The 14,467-nt window shown below is 36.1% G+C and overlaps 1 protein-coding gene across 3 annotated transcripts in view; it reads left to right on the top strand.

Annotated features, from left to right (window-relative positions):
* EDIL3 (EGF like repeats and discoidin domains 3) overlaps window positions 1-14,467 on the top strand; it is a 231,956-nt gene that overhangs the window by 123,124 nt on the left and 94,365 nt on the right. For all 3 annotated transcript variants that reach the window (XM_027712542.2, XM_027712543.2, XM_027712541.2), the window contains one exon: window positions 9,906-10,019. In XM_027712542.2, coding sequence (XP_027568343.1) covers window positions 9,906-10,019 — 114 coding nt within the window. The remainder of the gene's footprint in view (window positions 1-9,905; window positions 10,020-14,467) is intronic.

The following is a 14,467-nucleotide window of genomic DNA, read 5'->3' as shown; positions in this document are numbered from 1 at the left end:
GTATGTGCACTTATGCAATGTAACGGCACTGGAGTCCCACAGACAACTTTTTATGATAGTTTAAATGGGATTTATATAGATGGGCCATAATTGAATATACTTCACCCTGTGTATGTCAAATACAGACATGTAAACAAATATAACCATCTGTTGTCAGCATTTTAGAACATCCAGCATCATACCCTCCAAGACTTGTTGGTCTAAAAACATTTTTAAAAACATGTGCCATGACTGTTTACTCACATGAAAATAATGTAACCCTACACTCACTCTATTTTGAAATGCATAAGCAACTGCATTTTGAAAGAATACAGTGATTTGGGGTTATGTGAAGGAAAATAATGTTAATTTACTGATTTAGGTTCAGACTTGCTCAGAAAATAATTGGACTTCTTGCCACGTGCCCACCTACACTATTTTAACAAATCAATCATTAGAGATTACAGTCTAATGCCGGATAATTGGAGCTTACTTGTGAAGCTGAGGTTTTTGGAGCATTGTTTGTAATGAAAGATGATTCACAAGTTGATTCATCTTCTAGTAAGATTTTTTTTTCAACTAGAGTTTAAAAATTATTTGTCAAATGCTTGTTATGTAAATAGACAATTACTTTAATAAGGTTAATTGGAAACATTAGGAATAGTCATCCTGAAGACATACTTCTACAGTGTAAAATTAAATGGTAAGCTACTCAGTGGAATGACGGTTTTCATATCAGTATTCATTAAAAGTAATTAAAAATGAAAAATCTGATTCAATTTATATTAAAACTTCTAAAGTACCAACTCTTCTAAAACTAATAAGAAAGGGCTTGGCTATGTTATGCCAAAATTATATTAGATTTAAATTACATCAGATAAAAAACCATTAAATATGCTTGTAAACAGGTAAATAGAACATCAGGAAATACTGACATAGTCCAGTGTTGGAAGTGTGACTCTACAGAGAAAATTGTAATAACTTTTCAGTTATTACAATAACAAAAACATAAATATTTTGCAAGGCAGGCTGTAGACACCTATGCAGAGTGGAACTTCTCTGTATCATCTATTTTATGAGTTTTCAAAACTGAAATAGGGATAGAAAATATCTAAAAATACAAAAAAAAAGGTATGAAAATAATGTCACAAATATCACTGTGAATGCCACAAGATACTGTTGCAAAGATTCTTGTAAAGCCCCTATATGGGTTTCCCTTTCCCCATCCTCGACGTGGGGGAGCCCAGCTCTAGTTCCTTCTCCATCTGAAGAACCATTTCCGACGTCTTGTGGGACGGGGAAGGGGGACTCCAGAAACAGGGTTTTTCAGGCCCCGAGCCTGGAGGGGAGAGGTGCCCTCCCCTCCCCCCAGCACCCTCGTGGCTCCATGGCAGGCACAGAGACAGCACACCGGCGTGGAGAGGAGGCAAGAGGGAGTTTATTGTTGGGAAGGGGTTTATAAGGCTTTTAGGAGGGTCAAAGGGGAACCAATCACGAGTTCAGGGTCACACAAAAGAAACCATCAGGTAAAGGGTCAACAGCCAATAGGAAGGGGTTAAACAAAGGACCAATGGGACGCCTCAGGACATCTTCCCAGGACACTCCTGCATGGGAGATAACAGTTGCTGTGGGGGGTATTGGGAAGAAGAAACACGTGTTTGCAAAGGGACCACAAAGAGCCATTTTAAAACATGTTTAAACAAGTTTCTCATCAGATTCACTGCCACACCCCTAGCCTATTTAAAATCCTCTGAAGTAAAGAAGCACCTTTACACTCTCTCTAGAAGCTTCCATTAGACTGTGACGAAATTGATCTCATAATTCTTTTACTAATTTTCTATTAGTTTCAAGGTAAAAAAATTGAAAATAATTTTTTAGTCTAATAATACTCTCTTGATGGAAAACCACCTTACAAAGTGTGCATAGCACATAAAGGATTAAAGACATGTATGGGATTGATATATAAACTATACAGTATAAAGGTTGCCCCTGTACTTTCCTCTCACAGAGGCTAATGATGTTATTACCTTTTTTACTGGCCTTATTTTAAAGTGGAAAATTATTGCAAAATACTTAATCATGCTTTATTCTTGATTTTTTTAAAATTAGTTAATCTTCGCATTCTGAAAACTGTGGTTATAGTTACTACTGTATAGAAATGTACTCACTCCAAAACTTTAAATTTAGTTTTGAATTTTTCTTTAAATGAGGGTTGTGTTGGCGAAGTGCCACTGCAGAACACAAAGAAAGGTGGGGAAATGTTATAGGTAATAAATCTATTTTAAACTGTGGTTTTATAGATAGACGCCACAACTCATTCACTGAAACTATCATGGCTAGGCTTCGCGAACGAAGATTTAGGAAGGCTCTATCCACGTTTGCTACAGGCACGCTGGTGGCTTATGAGGCCAATACGAGATAGACATATCTGATTGCAAAAGGCACAGCAGAAAGACTCCTTAAATGGTGTATTCAGCAGGATACGATTCTTTCTGTGCTGTCTTTTCTCCTCGAGAGTGATCCTGCGTGTGTTCTCAAAGGAAACGGCAGCGTTGAAGATGGTGTGTCTCCAGACATCCCGATTGGAGGCCAGAGTAGACCAGTTATGTTGATCAATATTGCCAAGGCTGAGATGTTGTTTCAGGGAGTCCTTGTATCTTTTCTTCGGGGCTCCTCTCTTGCAACAGCCGGAGGCAAGTTCACCGTAAAGCAAGACACTGAAACTATACGAGAATAACACTGAAGAGAAATGTAAATTATAGGTGGAAAAGATGATAAATTAGCTGTTGGAAAAAGAAGTCATAATAAAAAATGCTTTGTCAATAATAAAAAACGGTTTGTCAAAATTAAAGTTTTTACTTCCCACACTAAATTTAAGAAAGTGTCAATTAAAAAAAAAAAACAAACAACAAAAAAACCCCCTTCAAAATACTCTTTCCTTTTCAGTTTCTCAGAACCTCTGATTTCTTATGAATCAAATTAAACAGAATTATAGCTATATGTTCCAGTTTCTCTTGAAACAAGTTGACCTAACTGTATTTCAGAAACACTAGGATGGGAAACAACAATGGATTGTTAGAAGGTAGCAATATTTTTTTTATTTTTTTAAGAAGGCTAGTTTCATAGGCATACTTAAAAATGTGTAAATTAGTCTATAAAAACCTAAAAGGAGATAAAATTGTTTGAAAAAAATGATGTAAGAATGCTTAAGAGGCTGTTTCTGAAGGAACTCTAGATAGGAGCAATTGAATTTTGTCCAAAGTTATTTTTGTTACGTATTTAGGTGTTAATGTATATTGCTGATTACAAAGGTGTCTCAAACACTCATGCACCATCAAGGAAAAAAATCTGAATTATGTCCAGGAATTATTTTTATTTCCAATGTTCATTTAATTAGAATGTTTCTTTTGAGTTCAGAACACAGCTTTAGGAACTTTCTTATCTGACTTACTCTCTTCCTAATAGAATCACAGAATAGTTTGGGTTGAAAGAGACCTTAAAGCTCATCCCATTCTACCCCCTACCATGGGCTGGGATACCTTCCACTAGACCAGGTTGGTCCAAGGCCTGTCCAACCTGGCCTTCCAGGGATGGGGCAGCCACAGTTTCTCTGGACAACCTATACCAGAGCCTCACCATCCTCACAGACAAGAATTTCTTCCCAGTATCCCATCTAACTCTGCCCTCTGTCAATGTGAAGCCATTCCCCCTTGTCCTTTCACTCTAGGCCCTTCTAAATAGTCTCTCTCTGTCTTCCTTGTAGCTCCTTCAGGTCCTGGAAGGTCACAGTCAGGTCACCCTGGAGCCTTCTCCAGGCTGAACAATCCTAATTCTCCCAGCCTTTCCTCACAGCAGAGCTGCTCCATCCCCCTCATCATCTTGATGCCTCCTCTGGATTCGCTCCAGCAGCTCCATGTTCTGGCTGTGCTGGCCCCCAGGGCTGGAGGCAGCTCTGCAGGTGGGGTCTCACCTGAGGGGGCAGAGGGGCAGAATTCCCCCCTACCCTGCTGCCCCTGCTGTGGGATCAGCCGAGGGCACAGGGAGGTTTCTGTGCTGGGCCATGTTCAGCCTCTTCCCCACCAGCATCCCCAAGTCCTTCTCTCCTGGGCTGCTCTACCTGCTCATCCCCAGACTGGATTGATCCCGGGGGTTGCTCTGACTCAGGTGCAGCAGCAGCCTTTGGCCTTGTTAAACCTCATGAGATTTCCAGGGGCCACTTCTGGAGCTTGTTCAGGTCCCTCTGGATGGCCCCGTCCTTCATGTGTGTCACTGCACCCTCAGCTTGGGGTCACCTGCAAACCTGCTGAGGGTGCCCTTGATCCCTTTGTCTGTGTCATTAACACAGATATTAAATAATACTGGTCCTCGTACAGGCTCCTGAAGGACACCAGTTGTCACTGATATCCATTGGGACTCTGAACCATTGACCACAACCCTCTGGATGTGACCAGCTAACCAATTCCTCATCCACCTACATGGAATCCATTCTTTCAATTTAGAAAAGGATGTTGTGGGGCACCGTGTCAAAGGCTTCACGGAAGTCCAGATAAATGACATCTATAACCCATCCCTTGTCCACTGAATGTTTCAGGAAGAATTCTAGTAGATAACCTCATGATGGAGTACTCTGGAGGATATTTACCACAGGATCTTGTACCAAATGCTCGCAGGTCGAGGAAAAGAGGTTTGTACTTTTTTGTATCAAGTGTAAAACTATTCTCATTTTGAAGATCAGATAATAAGGATATCTGAACCATGAGTTCCTTCAATATGACATTATACTTCAAGTTTCCTGCAGGTTTTTTGGCACAGTGTTTTCAGAGCCTACTGTGGTCAGGAAACTAGCTTTGAAAAAGCAATCAAATCACTGAATTGTAAGAGATGTCTGCGTTGTGTTGAATGTGCATTGAATACATCCAGATCAGATTTAATAATATGTACTAACTTCACATATTTCACAGGAATATGCCCCGGTTCTTTTTAAATGTTTCATGTCGGGATTGAGCCAGTAATATACTAATGCTTGTCTTTCTATAATCCTGGTTAAATCAAGGAACAATAAATCTGAAGTATTGTTTACACGAATTACAGATAAACACTTATTCAGAAGTAAGGTTAGAAACTTTCTTCAACTTATATTTAAAAAGCGTAAAATAAATTGTCATGTTAATTACTTATATTTTCCATATCTTTTAGTCAGAAATTTGAAGGTTGTCATGCAAATTTTTTTCTGATGATTTTTTATTCTGTTTAAATACATTTATTTACTTATTATCTTTTGAGAAAAAACCACCAAGTTTAACCTCCTTTAGGAGACCTTTACAATTTAGGTGGGGTTTAATAATCTATAGGAATATGAGAGAGAATGCTTTCATTGTTTTTTTCGTTTTGTAAATAATTTAACAGAATCCTCCTACTCTTATAGAAGATATGTCCTTCTATACATGAATTGCTGTAATCTTTCAAATTTTTTCATATCACTGAGTAGCTCGCTCTTAAGATAGTCATATTAAATTTTGTTGTTTCTCTTCAGTCAGAATAGAACCAATATAGTTTATATTTTTTAATGGAGCTTTATCATTTAATGTTTCGTAAAAATATTAAAATTGGTACAAATAATAAAAAAATAGTATGTAAACTGACTTTCATGGTATTTAATAGGAAATTAATAATGGAAAATTTGACTGTCTGAAAGCTCAAGTTTAAATAATAACAGGATATTACAAAGTTCTGCAAGCAACATTTTTTGTGACCTTACTGAGATAGGACTTATTCATCTAAATAACTTAAATCGTTAAGGATCAATATACAATAAAGAAAAAACACCTAGAATGCTTTTTTAAAATCAATTGAGAGCCATCAAGCATCTATGAGAGTAGTCTGGACTAAACTCCAACTAAAAGATAATTATTGCATGCTACCTGTTTCTCCACCTTATACCACACCAGTTTCCAGAGATATTTGAACATATTGTTAGTTATCAACAAATTTATTTTGAAGTAGAACCAGATAGGGAAGTTTTCTGGTTTTCTTTAAGAATATTAAAATTTGGGGGATAGGAGGGAGTGTCAAGTTTCTCAGATTATGACTTGATCTTTATCCAGTGTAGGGTTGTGGGTCCCCACAGAAGCCAGTTAAGATACAGAGGTATCTGTATTCTATATGCTAAATTGACTTTATTTTGGGGAAAAAAATATTTGCAATGTTAGTAAAGCATAAAAGTTATGTTTAACCAGTGTTTTTTTTAACGGCCATGCTGACTTCCAGTAAGGACTCCTGAAGTTAAAAGCTGTATGTATGATGGGTCAACCATTCTATCCTATAGAGGACTGACTTAAAACATGAGTAAGAGCTGAGAGAAGCAGACCATGTGTGATCCAGAAGCCAAAAAGAGTACCAAAATCAAAGAATAAGGAAAGAACATGCTTGTTAGCAGGAGGGAACATCAGGAAGTCTGTATTGCAAGAGGCAGTCCTGGATCAGAAACAAGCATCCAGATGGCAGGAACTGGGAATTTGGGCTGAGTAAAGGACAAGCAAGCAGGGGACAGGAACAAGGCACTGTTGTGTATTTGCAGCCAAAACACAGGATGTGTTGGAAAAAAAACCCACGCGGGTAAATTGAGCTTATTGGTCTCTTCATTATAAAAAGTCAGGTTTATACCAAGTAGCTTGCTGAAGAACCTAAATGACAGTAAGCAAAAGTTAAAAGTTTTATTATAACAGTTACATAATTTATATGCTCATTCCATGTGGGATAATTTTTCAGGAAAACACATATGACTGTATTGAATAGGTAAAGTCCAAAATTAGTGTTAAATATTTTTAATTATATTACATTTGCAAGTACAGTAGTAGGTTTTATTTATGTTATATTAAATACTTAGAGGATATATTAAATATATATACATATAGAATCCATCAGAGGAAGACAAAAGGACAGAAATCTGCCTCTTGATGATTCTCCAAATCACTTTGTGATATAGCCAAGTTCTCTGTTACTTTCTGAGTTTCTGGCAGTATATTTGTGTTTCAGGGTGCACCACAGCTGTGCCTCAGATAGAAGTGTCCTTAATGGCTTTGTAGTTATGGATTGATCTTAGGAGAAAGGAAATGTAAATTTAACCCTCTTCAGCATAAAAAGAAACCTCAGCATAACCTTTACTTCCTAATCATTTCTCTTAGCTCTTCAAGCTGTTATTCGAGGAACAATCTGTTTTCAGAAAATGGTCAATGTTTCCTTATTCCTGGATCAAATCAATCTCAGAATCCACCTTCTGTACAGAAATCTTGGGGGTTTGGGCATGGGGGTGGGGGGTTTATAGTTTGGAGTTCTTTTGAGTTTTCTTTTACCTTCTTTTTTAAATTTTTTTCATTTTTTTTTCTAATTGTTTGAGATTTGGGTTCTTTTTATCTAACCTGGACCCCACTTAGAAATCAAGACTTTACCTCTTAACGAGTCTATTTCACTCAGTATTTCTCCGTTACCTAGCTGCCTCTGTGAGGAACTCTGATTTCTCTGGCAATACATAGCTCTCTGTGTTTTAGTTACTGCAATGTATTAGATTTTTACCTGAACAACACTTCAAAATCTGATCTGAATCTGCCCTGAATTAAAACCAAACCTTGTGTCTCAGTTTGAAGAGATTGGAATGTTTGTTAAAGAGGATGAGTTATGAGACAGACCAAACTGCTCTCTCTCAGCAATTGTAAATTCAAAATTAGGGGCTTTAATCGAGGAAATGTGGAAAAAACAGAAGAAATAACAACCCTATATTAAAAGATATATGTATGTTGGCAAGAACAGTAACAGAACACACGAAAAAACTAGACAATAGTCCTGTACCCCCCCAAAAAGTCCCCTTCAAACAAAAGAAAAAAAGTCTGAATACTTCTCTGTCCTTTAGCGCAGTTCTAATCATGGTCGGCAGGGGGCGATGTTGGATCACTGGAGGTGCAGAGCCTGCGGTTCTCTGTGACATATTTGTTTGAACTAATTGGGCTGAAGTTTCTGAAGTTACTGGGAAAAAATCATTGTTGGAGCCAAATAACAAAGATAGTAATGGAAAACTTCCATATTTCTCCACTGATCATTGCTAGTTGCTCCATGGGGATGAAATATGAGGATTACTTTGAGAGTACTGGTACTTCAAGTTCATTTTATTTTCTCCATCACCACACAGACAGTATGAAATATTCTGGAAACCGGTGTATTTTCTCCTACATATTTCAAAATGCAAATTAGGGGAAAAAAAAAAACCAACTCAAGAAGATATTATCTTTACACAGAAAAGCTTTTAAGAGGATAAATTACCACCTGTATCTCACCAAGGAAGAGATAGTTCATATGTTCATGTAATGTTTTTTAGTTCCCTGTGACCTTGATATTTTTTCCCCACAAATATATTAGCCTATATTAAAATTATTAATAAGCTAATAAAAATGTAAGGCTAATGGGCTTTGCTTAAAAAGGCAAATAGGAAGCCGAAGAATCTTATTAAATTTTATAAATACATATGAAGAATTTAATTTAGAACTTAGCAGAACTCTTCTTCAGTCATTTCCCTTGGCAGATTTTATTTCTTGCACTCTAAGCTATTACTCCTCTTCTTCCTTTTTAATTGACAGAAATTCAGCTAACTCTAATTTTTTATTAAGCCATAATATCATATCTTTATAAGCAAGAAATAGTAAAACATTCAGAGACTAAAAAGAAGCTCAGAGATAAGTTGCCATCATCAATTTTGGTATAAAAATCTGAATTTTTTCCAGTTCAAACAATTGGAACTAGCCTTCATATTTAGCTGAAGGTCTGTTTCTGCATTTCTCTTCACAGAAATGGGAAGCTTATCCTATCGAGTGTATTAAAACTGAGGTTTTGAACATACATGATTAGTAAATGAAAAAAAAATCAAATTGAAAGTACAAACGTTACATGCTCAAACTACCAAAAATGAAGCAACTTTGTTGACACAATTGAATTCTGCTTCTTCTACGCAAGCTGAAATGCATAAGATTTAGACATTTTTTTAACATCTTCTTTAGTTTTTGTGTGTGTAGCACAAACTTGATTTACATTTTAAGGACTGAAGCAACACAACAACAAGGATTATGACTTCAATTCATAGGGCATTTCGCTCACCTAGTATCTACTATATTACCTACTGTATTTACCATATCATCTACCATATTGCAAGTGTTTAACAGCAACAGTGCAGCCCTTTGAGGCAATGATGTATAAAATCCTTACAACCTGTTTCTACTCCATGCAGAATAAATGCAAAGGCTGAGGATTTTATTTATGATACGGCATTATCCTTCACTCTGCTTATTTATGGTGACTGAAAAATACCATATCACATTTGAAAGAATCTTATATTACACTTCAAGTATACTACATTGAAAAACACGAGGACAGTGTTATTCTCTCAGTGTTTTACAGAGTGTGCTTGAAGAGAGAAACTCAAGTGAAATTACACACCTTTTCTGTCTTTTGAACTTAACGAAATTTGCAAGCTTCTAGATGGAGTTATTAGTTTCAATTTGCCCACCAACTCATGCACAGAAAGGAAATTTTTTAGACAGTTAAACAACTTTGTCAATTACACGTTTAATGAATTAAGATGAACTGAGAGACATTCTTAACTGGCATCTGTTGATAAAGAAGTAGCTACACTTCTTGAAGTTGGAGGGGTCACTACTAATTAATCCATTAGAACTATTGAAGTTTGTCTTTTTAAGGCCAAACTGTGACTTTTGCCCTCATATCCTCTTGGCAGTTACAGTGGAAATCCCTGAGCAAAACACTAAATTACATTGTATAATGGGACATAATAAAGACTTCCTTTTTTAGTTCTTTCAAACATGTGCTTACCGTTTTTACCTTTTCTCTGTTAATGCTGACATTATCCCATGTACCTCGTGCAGATGTGAATGAATGTGAATCTGAACCCTGCAAGAATGGCGGAATCTGTACAGATCTTGTTGCCAACTATTCCTGTGAATGCCCAGGTGAATTTATGGGAAGAAACTGTCAACAGAGTAAGTACAGCATGTTTGTAAATTCTATGTAATAAAATTAAATATAATATTTTATTTTTGCAGAAAAAACTTTAATATACTATGGAAATATGGAAATATTTCTCTACATTACAAATCCAGAATACTCAAAATAGCCATCTTGGTTTTTTCAAAATGGAGGGAAATTCAGAGACCTAATCTGAATTCAAGTAAAGCATCTGATATTGTGGAAACATTTGCAAAATGAAAAATCATTATCTAAAGTCAAAGAAGGAGGATTAAATAGTGTAAAGTAGAAAAATTCCAACAAGGGATTCACCGAATATCCTGGCTTCAACAGTAATTATTAGCAAATATCAACAAATGTAAGAACAGGGCCAAAATATAAATTATTTTTTCTGACATGTCTATAGCCTCTGAAATTTGGACCATTCATTTATGGAGAAATAATTTATGGAGTTCCTCCAGGATCTGTCCTGGGACAAATCTCATATGATTTTACAGTAACACTGACTCTCACTGCACCATAAAGGTCTGATTCCTAAAGTTGTTACTACAAAGTTCTTCATGTGTGATAGACTAGGTAATCTTGAAGACCAGAAATAACAGACATAGAATAAACTGCCATGGAATGAAATGTTATATACCTTAAAAGTTAATAACGGATTTTGAGTTTGAAATACTGTAAAGAAGAAAAAAATGCTAGAAGTTGAATACTAAACAAATTAAACCACAACAAAACTGAAAAATATGATTCCTTTTCCTGTGTTCACTTTGTGGATGTATGGGAGAAAAGGAAGACAAAAACAGGATGGAGAAATAACCACAAATGGCAAGATGTGAGCTTTTTTTAAGTAGCTTCAATGAATTCCCAGATTTGCATACCACAGAAAAAAAAAATATTTGAGGCCCTGAACATAATGTGTACATAGTCCTAGAGAGAAACAGAAGATTAGGATTTGCTTTGAGTAGTTCAGGGATCTCTATGTCTACCTGAAAGAGTTTGTAAAAAAAATGAACATCTATTAAAGTTTTCTTCAAAATTTGCTGTTGAAGCAATTCATGCATTTCCTTACTAGGTGCAACTGAATTGCCATTTGGAATTCTACCACGAATCTCATCCATCTCTTCAGAGTTTATCCCTTCTATATTTTGGCTGCATCATGAACATTGCTCAGATAATAGATCACATAAATCCAACCTCCTGTTATGCTAGAAACGAGGAAGGCAGAGCTGTTACTTGAAGTGATCATTGCATTTTCTGAAACATCAACTATTATTTTATATTTCTAATTTTTTTATAGAGGTATATGTAAAAATAATTTCATGCATGAAGTTTCATATCTTATATATTATACTGAATTTGGGTTTTTTTGTGTGTGCACATATAGATATATATATATAGACACACACATGTTCCTGTTTTTGAGAGAATATAACAGAAAGTGTATATGTACAAAAAGTAGAAATTTCAAGTTTATTGAAACTGTGAAAGAATTCTGCTATTGAATTACAAAATGTATGTCTACATATTTCTATTTTTGAGAGAAAATTTTCTGTAATTCAAAATATCAACTCAAAATACTGATTTTGTAATTCAAAACACAGCTACCTACAATCTGTCTTTCTGAGTCCTACTTTGGAAGAATTATACTGGCACAAATATATATGTATATACAATATACATAATGAAATGGTCTTTCTGGAGATAATTCTGTAGAGAAATGCTGGCAACTGTGACCCAGCACTCCATTGTCTACCACATGCAAACACCTGTTTGTACGGATTGTAATCACTGAGCTGCCCATGTTCAGGAAAGTTAACACATTTGCACTAACACTATGGCACGGCCTCCAAACTTTTAGTTAATTCGTCTAGTTTTAGGGTAGTTTTAGCACAGCTAGCATTAAAAAGGGAGACTTGTGGGTTTATACCACCACTATAATTGTGCACTATACCATTTTCTATGTCAGGGCTTGTAAATATCCTATTTTTTCCCATTAGAAATTTGGATATGTCATCATACTTAATTATGTAATTACAAATAGTTATTACACATTATAATTACGCCATTAGAGTTTTACACATATTTACAGTAATCATATAATTAAATAATGTTATGCTAATTATGTAAATTACTGACTGCTGTCTCAGAATTACCTCACAAAGCTCAAAGATTGCTAAGCCACATCATAGAATATGTAAAACATCCTACATCTAGAATAAAAAAGGAAAAAATGCATTGTGCAAACTGCATTTTCTAATAGTTTATCTAGTTTAGTGTAGCCCAAATACCAGTGCTTTGTAATAATGACTTGTCATGTTACTCAATAGCTTCCAGTAGTTTATGCCAGACTGTTTTTCCTAGTGCTCCTGCTAAGTTTTCCCTCTTTTTTTTTTAATTCTACGCTTTACTTCCACCATTTAATTCCTCTTAGCTAATCTTCTAAATAGTTCCCTTCCATTTTATCTCACATGTGGCACTTTTCAGGTGTGAGACAACCGTTTTGTTACACTCAGGTCCTGAGACCCTTGCGGGATACCCACCCAAAATCCTTCTGATTAGTCCCAGGACCTGAAATAAGAGGGAAAGGCTTGATTGCTTGATTGCTTTCCTTCTTTCTTTCTTTCTTTCTTTCCTCCTTTCCTTCTTTCTCTCTTACTTTCTTTCTTCCTTCCTTCCTTTCTCGCTTCCTTTCCTTCTTCCTTTCCTTCTTCCTTTCTTTCTTCCTTTCCTTCTTCCTTTCCTTCTTCCTTCCTTCCTTTCTTTCTTCCTTTCCTTCTTCCTTTCCTTCTTCCTTTCTTTCTTCCTTTCCTTCTTCCTTTCCTTCTTCCTTTCTTTCTTCCTTTCCTTCTTCCTTCCTTCCTTTCTCTCTTCCTTTCCTTCTTCCTTTCTTTCTTTCTTCCTTTCTCAGTTCCTTTCCTTCTTCTTTTCCTTCTTCCTTTCCTTCCTTTCCTTCCTTCTTTTCCTTCTTCCTTCCCTTCTTTCTTTCTTTCTTTTTTCTTTCTTTTTTCCTTCTTTCTTTCCTTCCTCTTTCTTCCTTTCCTTCTTCCTTCCTTCCTTCCTTCCATCCTTGATACAGCTGTCTTTAGCAATTCAGGCATAAATTCTCATTGCTGGAAAGCAGGGGATGAGACAAAATCAAAGTGGAGTGTGAGACCACCGACAGCCTCAAAACATACTCAGCCGTTCTGGAATAAACTTATCACCCTTTTAAGAGGTACTTCACAGGATATCTGGTCTCCACAGAATTTACCTGCAAATGTTTAGTAAACATGGAGTGGGAAGAGAGCACCTTTCCTCATCCTCTGAATGCAAAATCTAAACTGTATTAATTCAATATTACTTCCCACATTTCTCAAGGCCTCAGCATTTCCTTAATGCAGCTGCATCTCCTTCTGTTCTTCCACTCCCTGAACCAATTTCTTGCCTCTGTGGTGAATTTAAGCCATCAGTTATGATTATCTCCATTCCTTAGTTCTGGATTATCCATAAATAAAGTATTGCTTTCAAGACAGATTCTCCTGGGGCTGGAGTTTTTGTTTTGTGGATCACAGAATTTTCTTGCAAGCAACAGGGGGCCACTTTCATCAATGTCAGGCTGTTTGCCTCATTTGATGCAGATCTGTATTGTTAAAATCTCCCATGAGCAACATGGGTAGTGAATTGCAGTAATATGTGAGCAGTTCCACAGGTAATTTTTGATCACTTTTTTTTCTTTTTCTTTTTCTTTTTTTTTTATTATTTCTTTTATTCTAACAGATTGTACTATACAATGGACACCTTAGAGTATCATTACTGTGCATTTTGGAGCTTTTGGTTTGCTAAATGCCAAGACTTGCTGCCATTAAAAAATATGGCAAACTTTCTCATGCTTTTTTCTTTAAAGATCTAGATCAGAATACTAACTGTAAATATTTTTTTTTACATATGCTATGGCCCCTTCACCTCCTTTTCTATGTATTCTACATGTCCATATGTAGAAGGATACTGAATTCAGAGCATATGCACCAATTTATTTGTCTAGCATGTCAGAAATCCTGCTAAGCAGTGTACCTCCACCTTATTTTCACACTGTGAAACACTCTACCTGCCAGGAATCAGCACAGACTCGAGTTCCCTAAATTACTGATCACTGTTACAACCTCTTTGAATGAGATTTAGGATGACCAAATTTTCCTATAGCTTAAAATATCAGTTTGACTAATTCTGTGAATAATACAATATGAAGTTTGGCTTTAAGCATATTCTTGATTGTTTGGAACATCTGCCAGTTTTGTGAGCTGAAATACTGGTGTTATATATAAAGTTGGAAATGTAAACCAAAACTGGACACAGAATGAAAAAAATTGGCCCAGGGAAAAATAATTAAAAAAAAAAGGTAATTAATGACACACTGATACTGGGCTGGTACAAAAGAATGGCAGGGGACAGAGGCTGGGCATGAAATCAAGACTTAACAGCAGTT

This window comes from Pipra filicauda, unplaced genomic scaffold (genome assembly GCF_003945595.2).
Source record: "Pipra filicauda isolate LSUMZ 115617 unplaced genomic scaffold, ASM394559v2 scaffold168_size1973030_pilon, whole genome shotgun sequence".
NCBI lineage: Eukaryota > Metazoa > Chordata > Aves > Passeriformes > Pipridae > Pipra > Pipra filicauda.
Note: the sequence above shows the minus strand (reverse complement) of the source record. Positions and strands in the feature narration are given on the sequence as shown.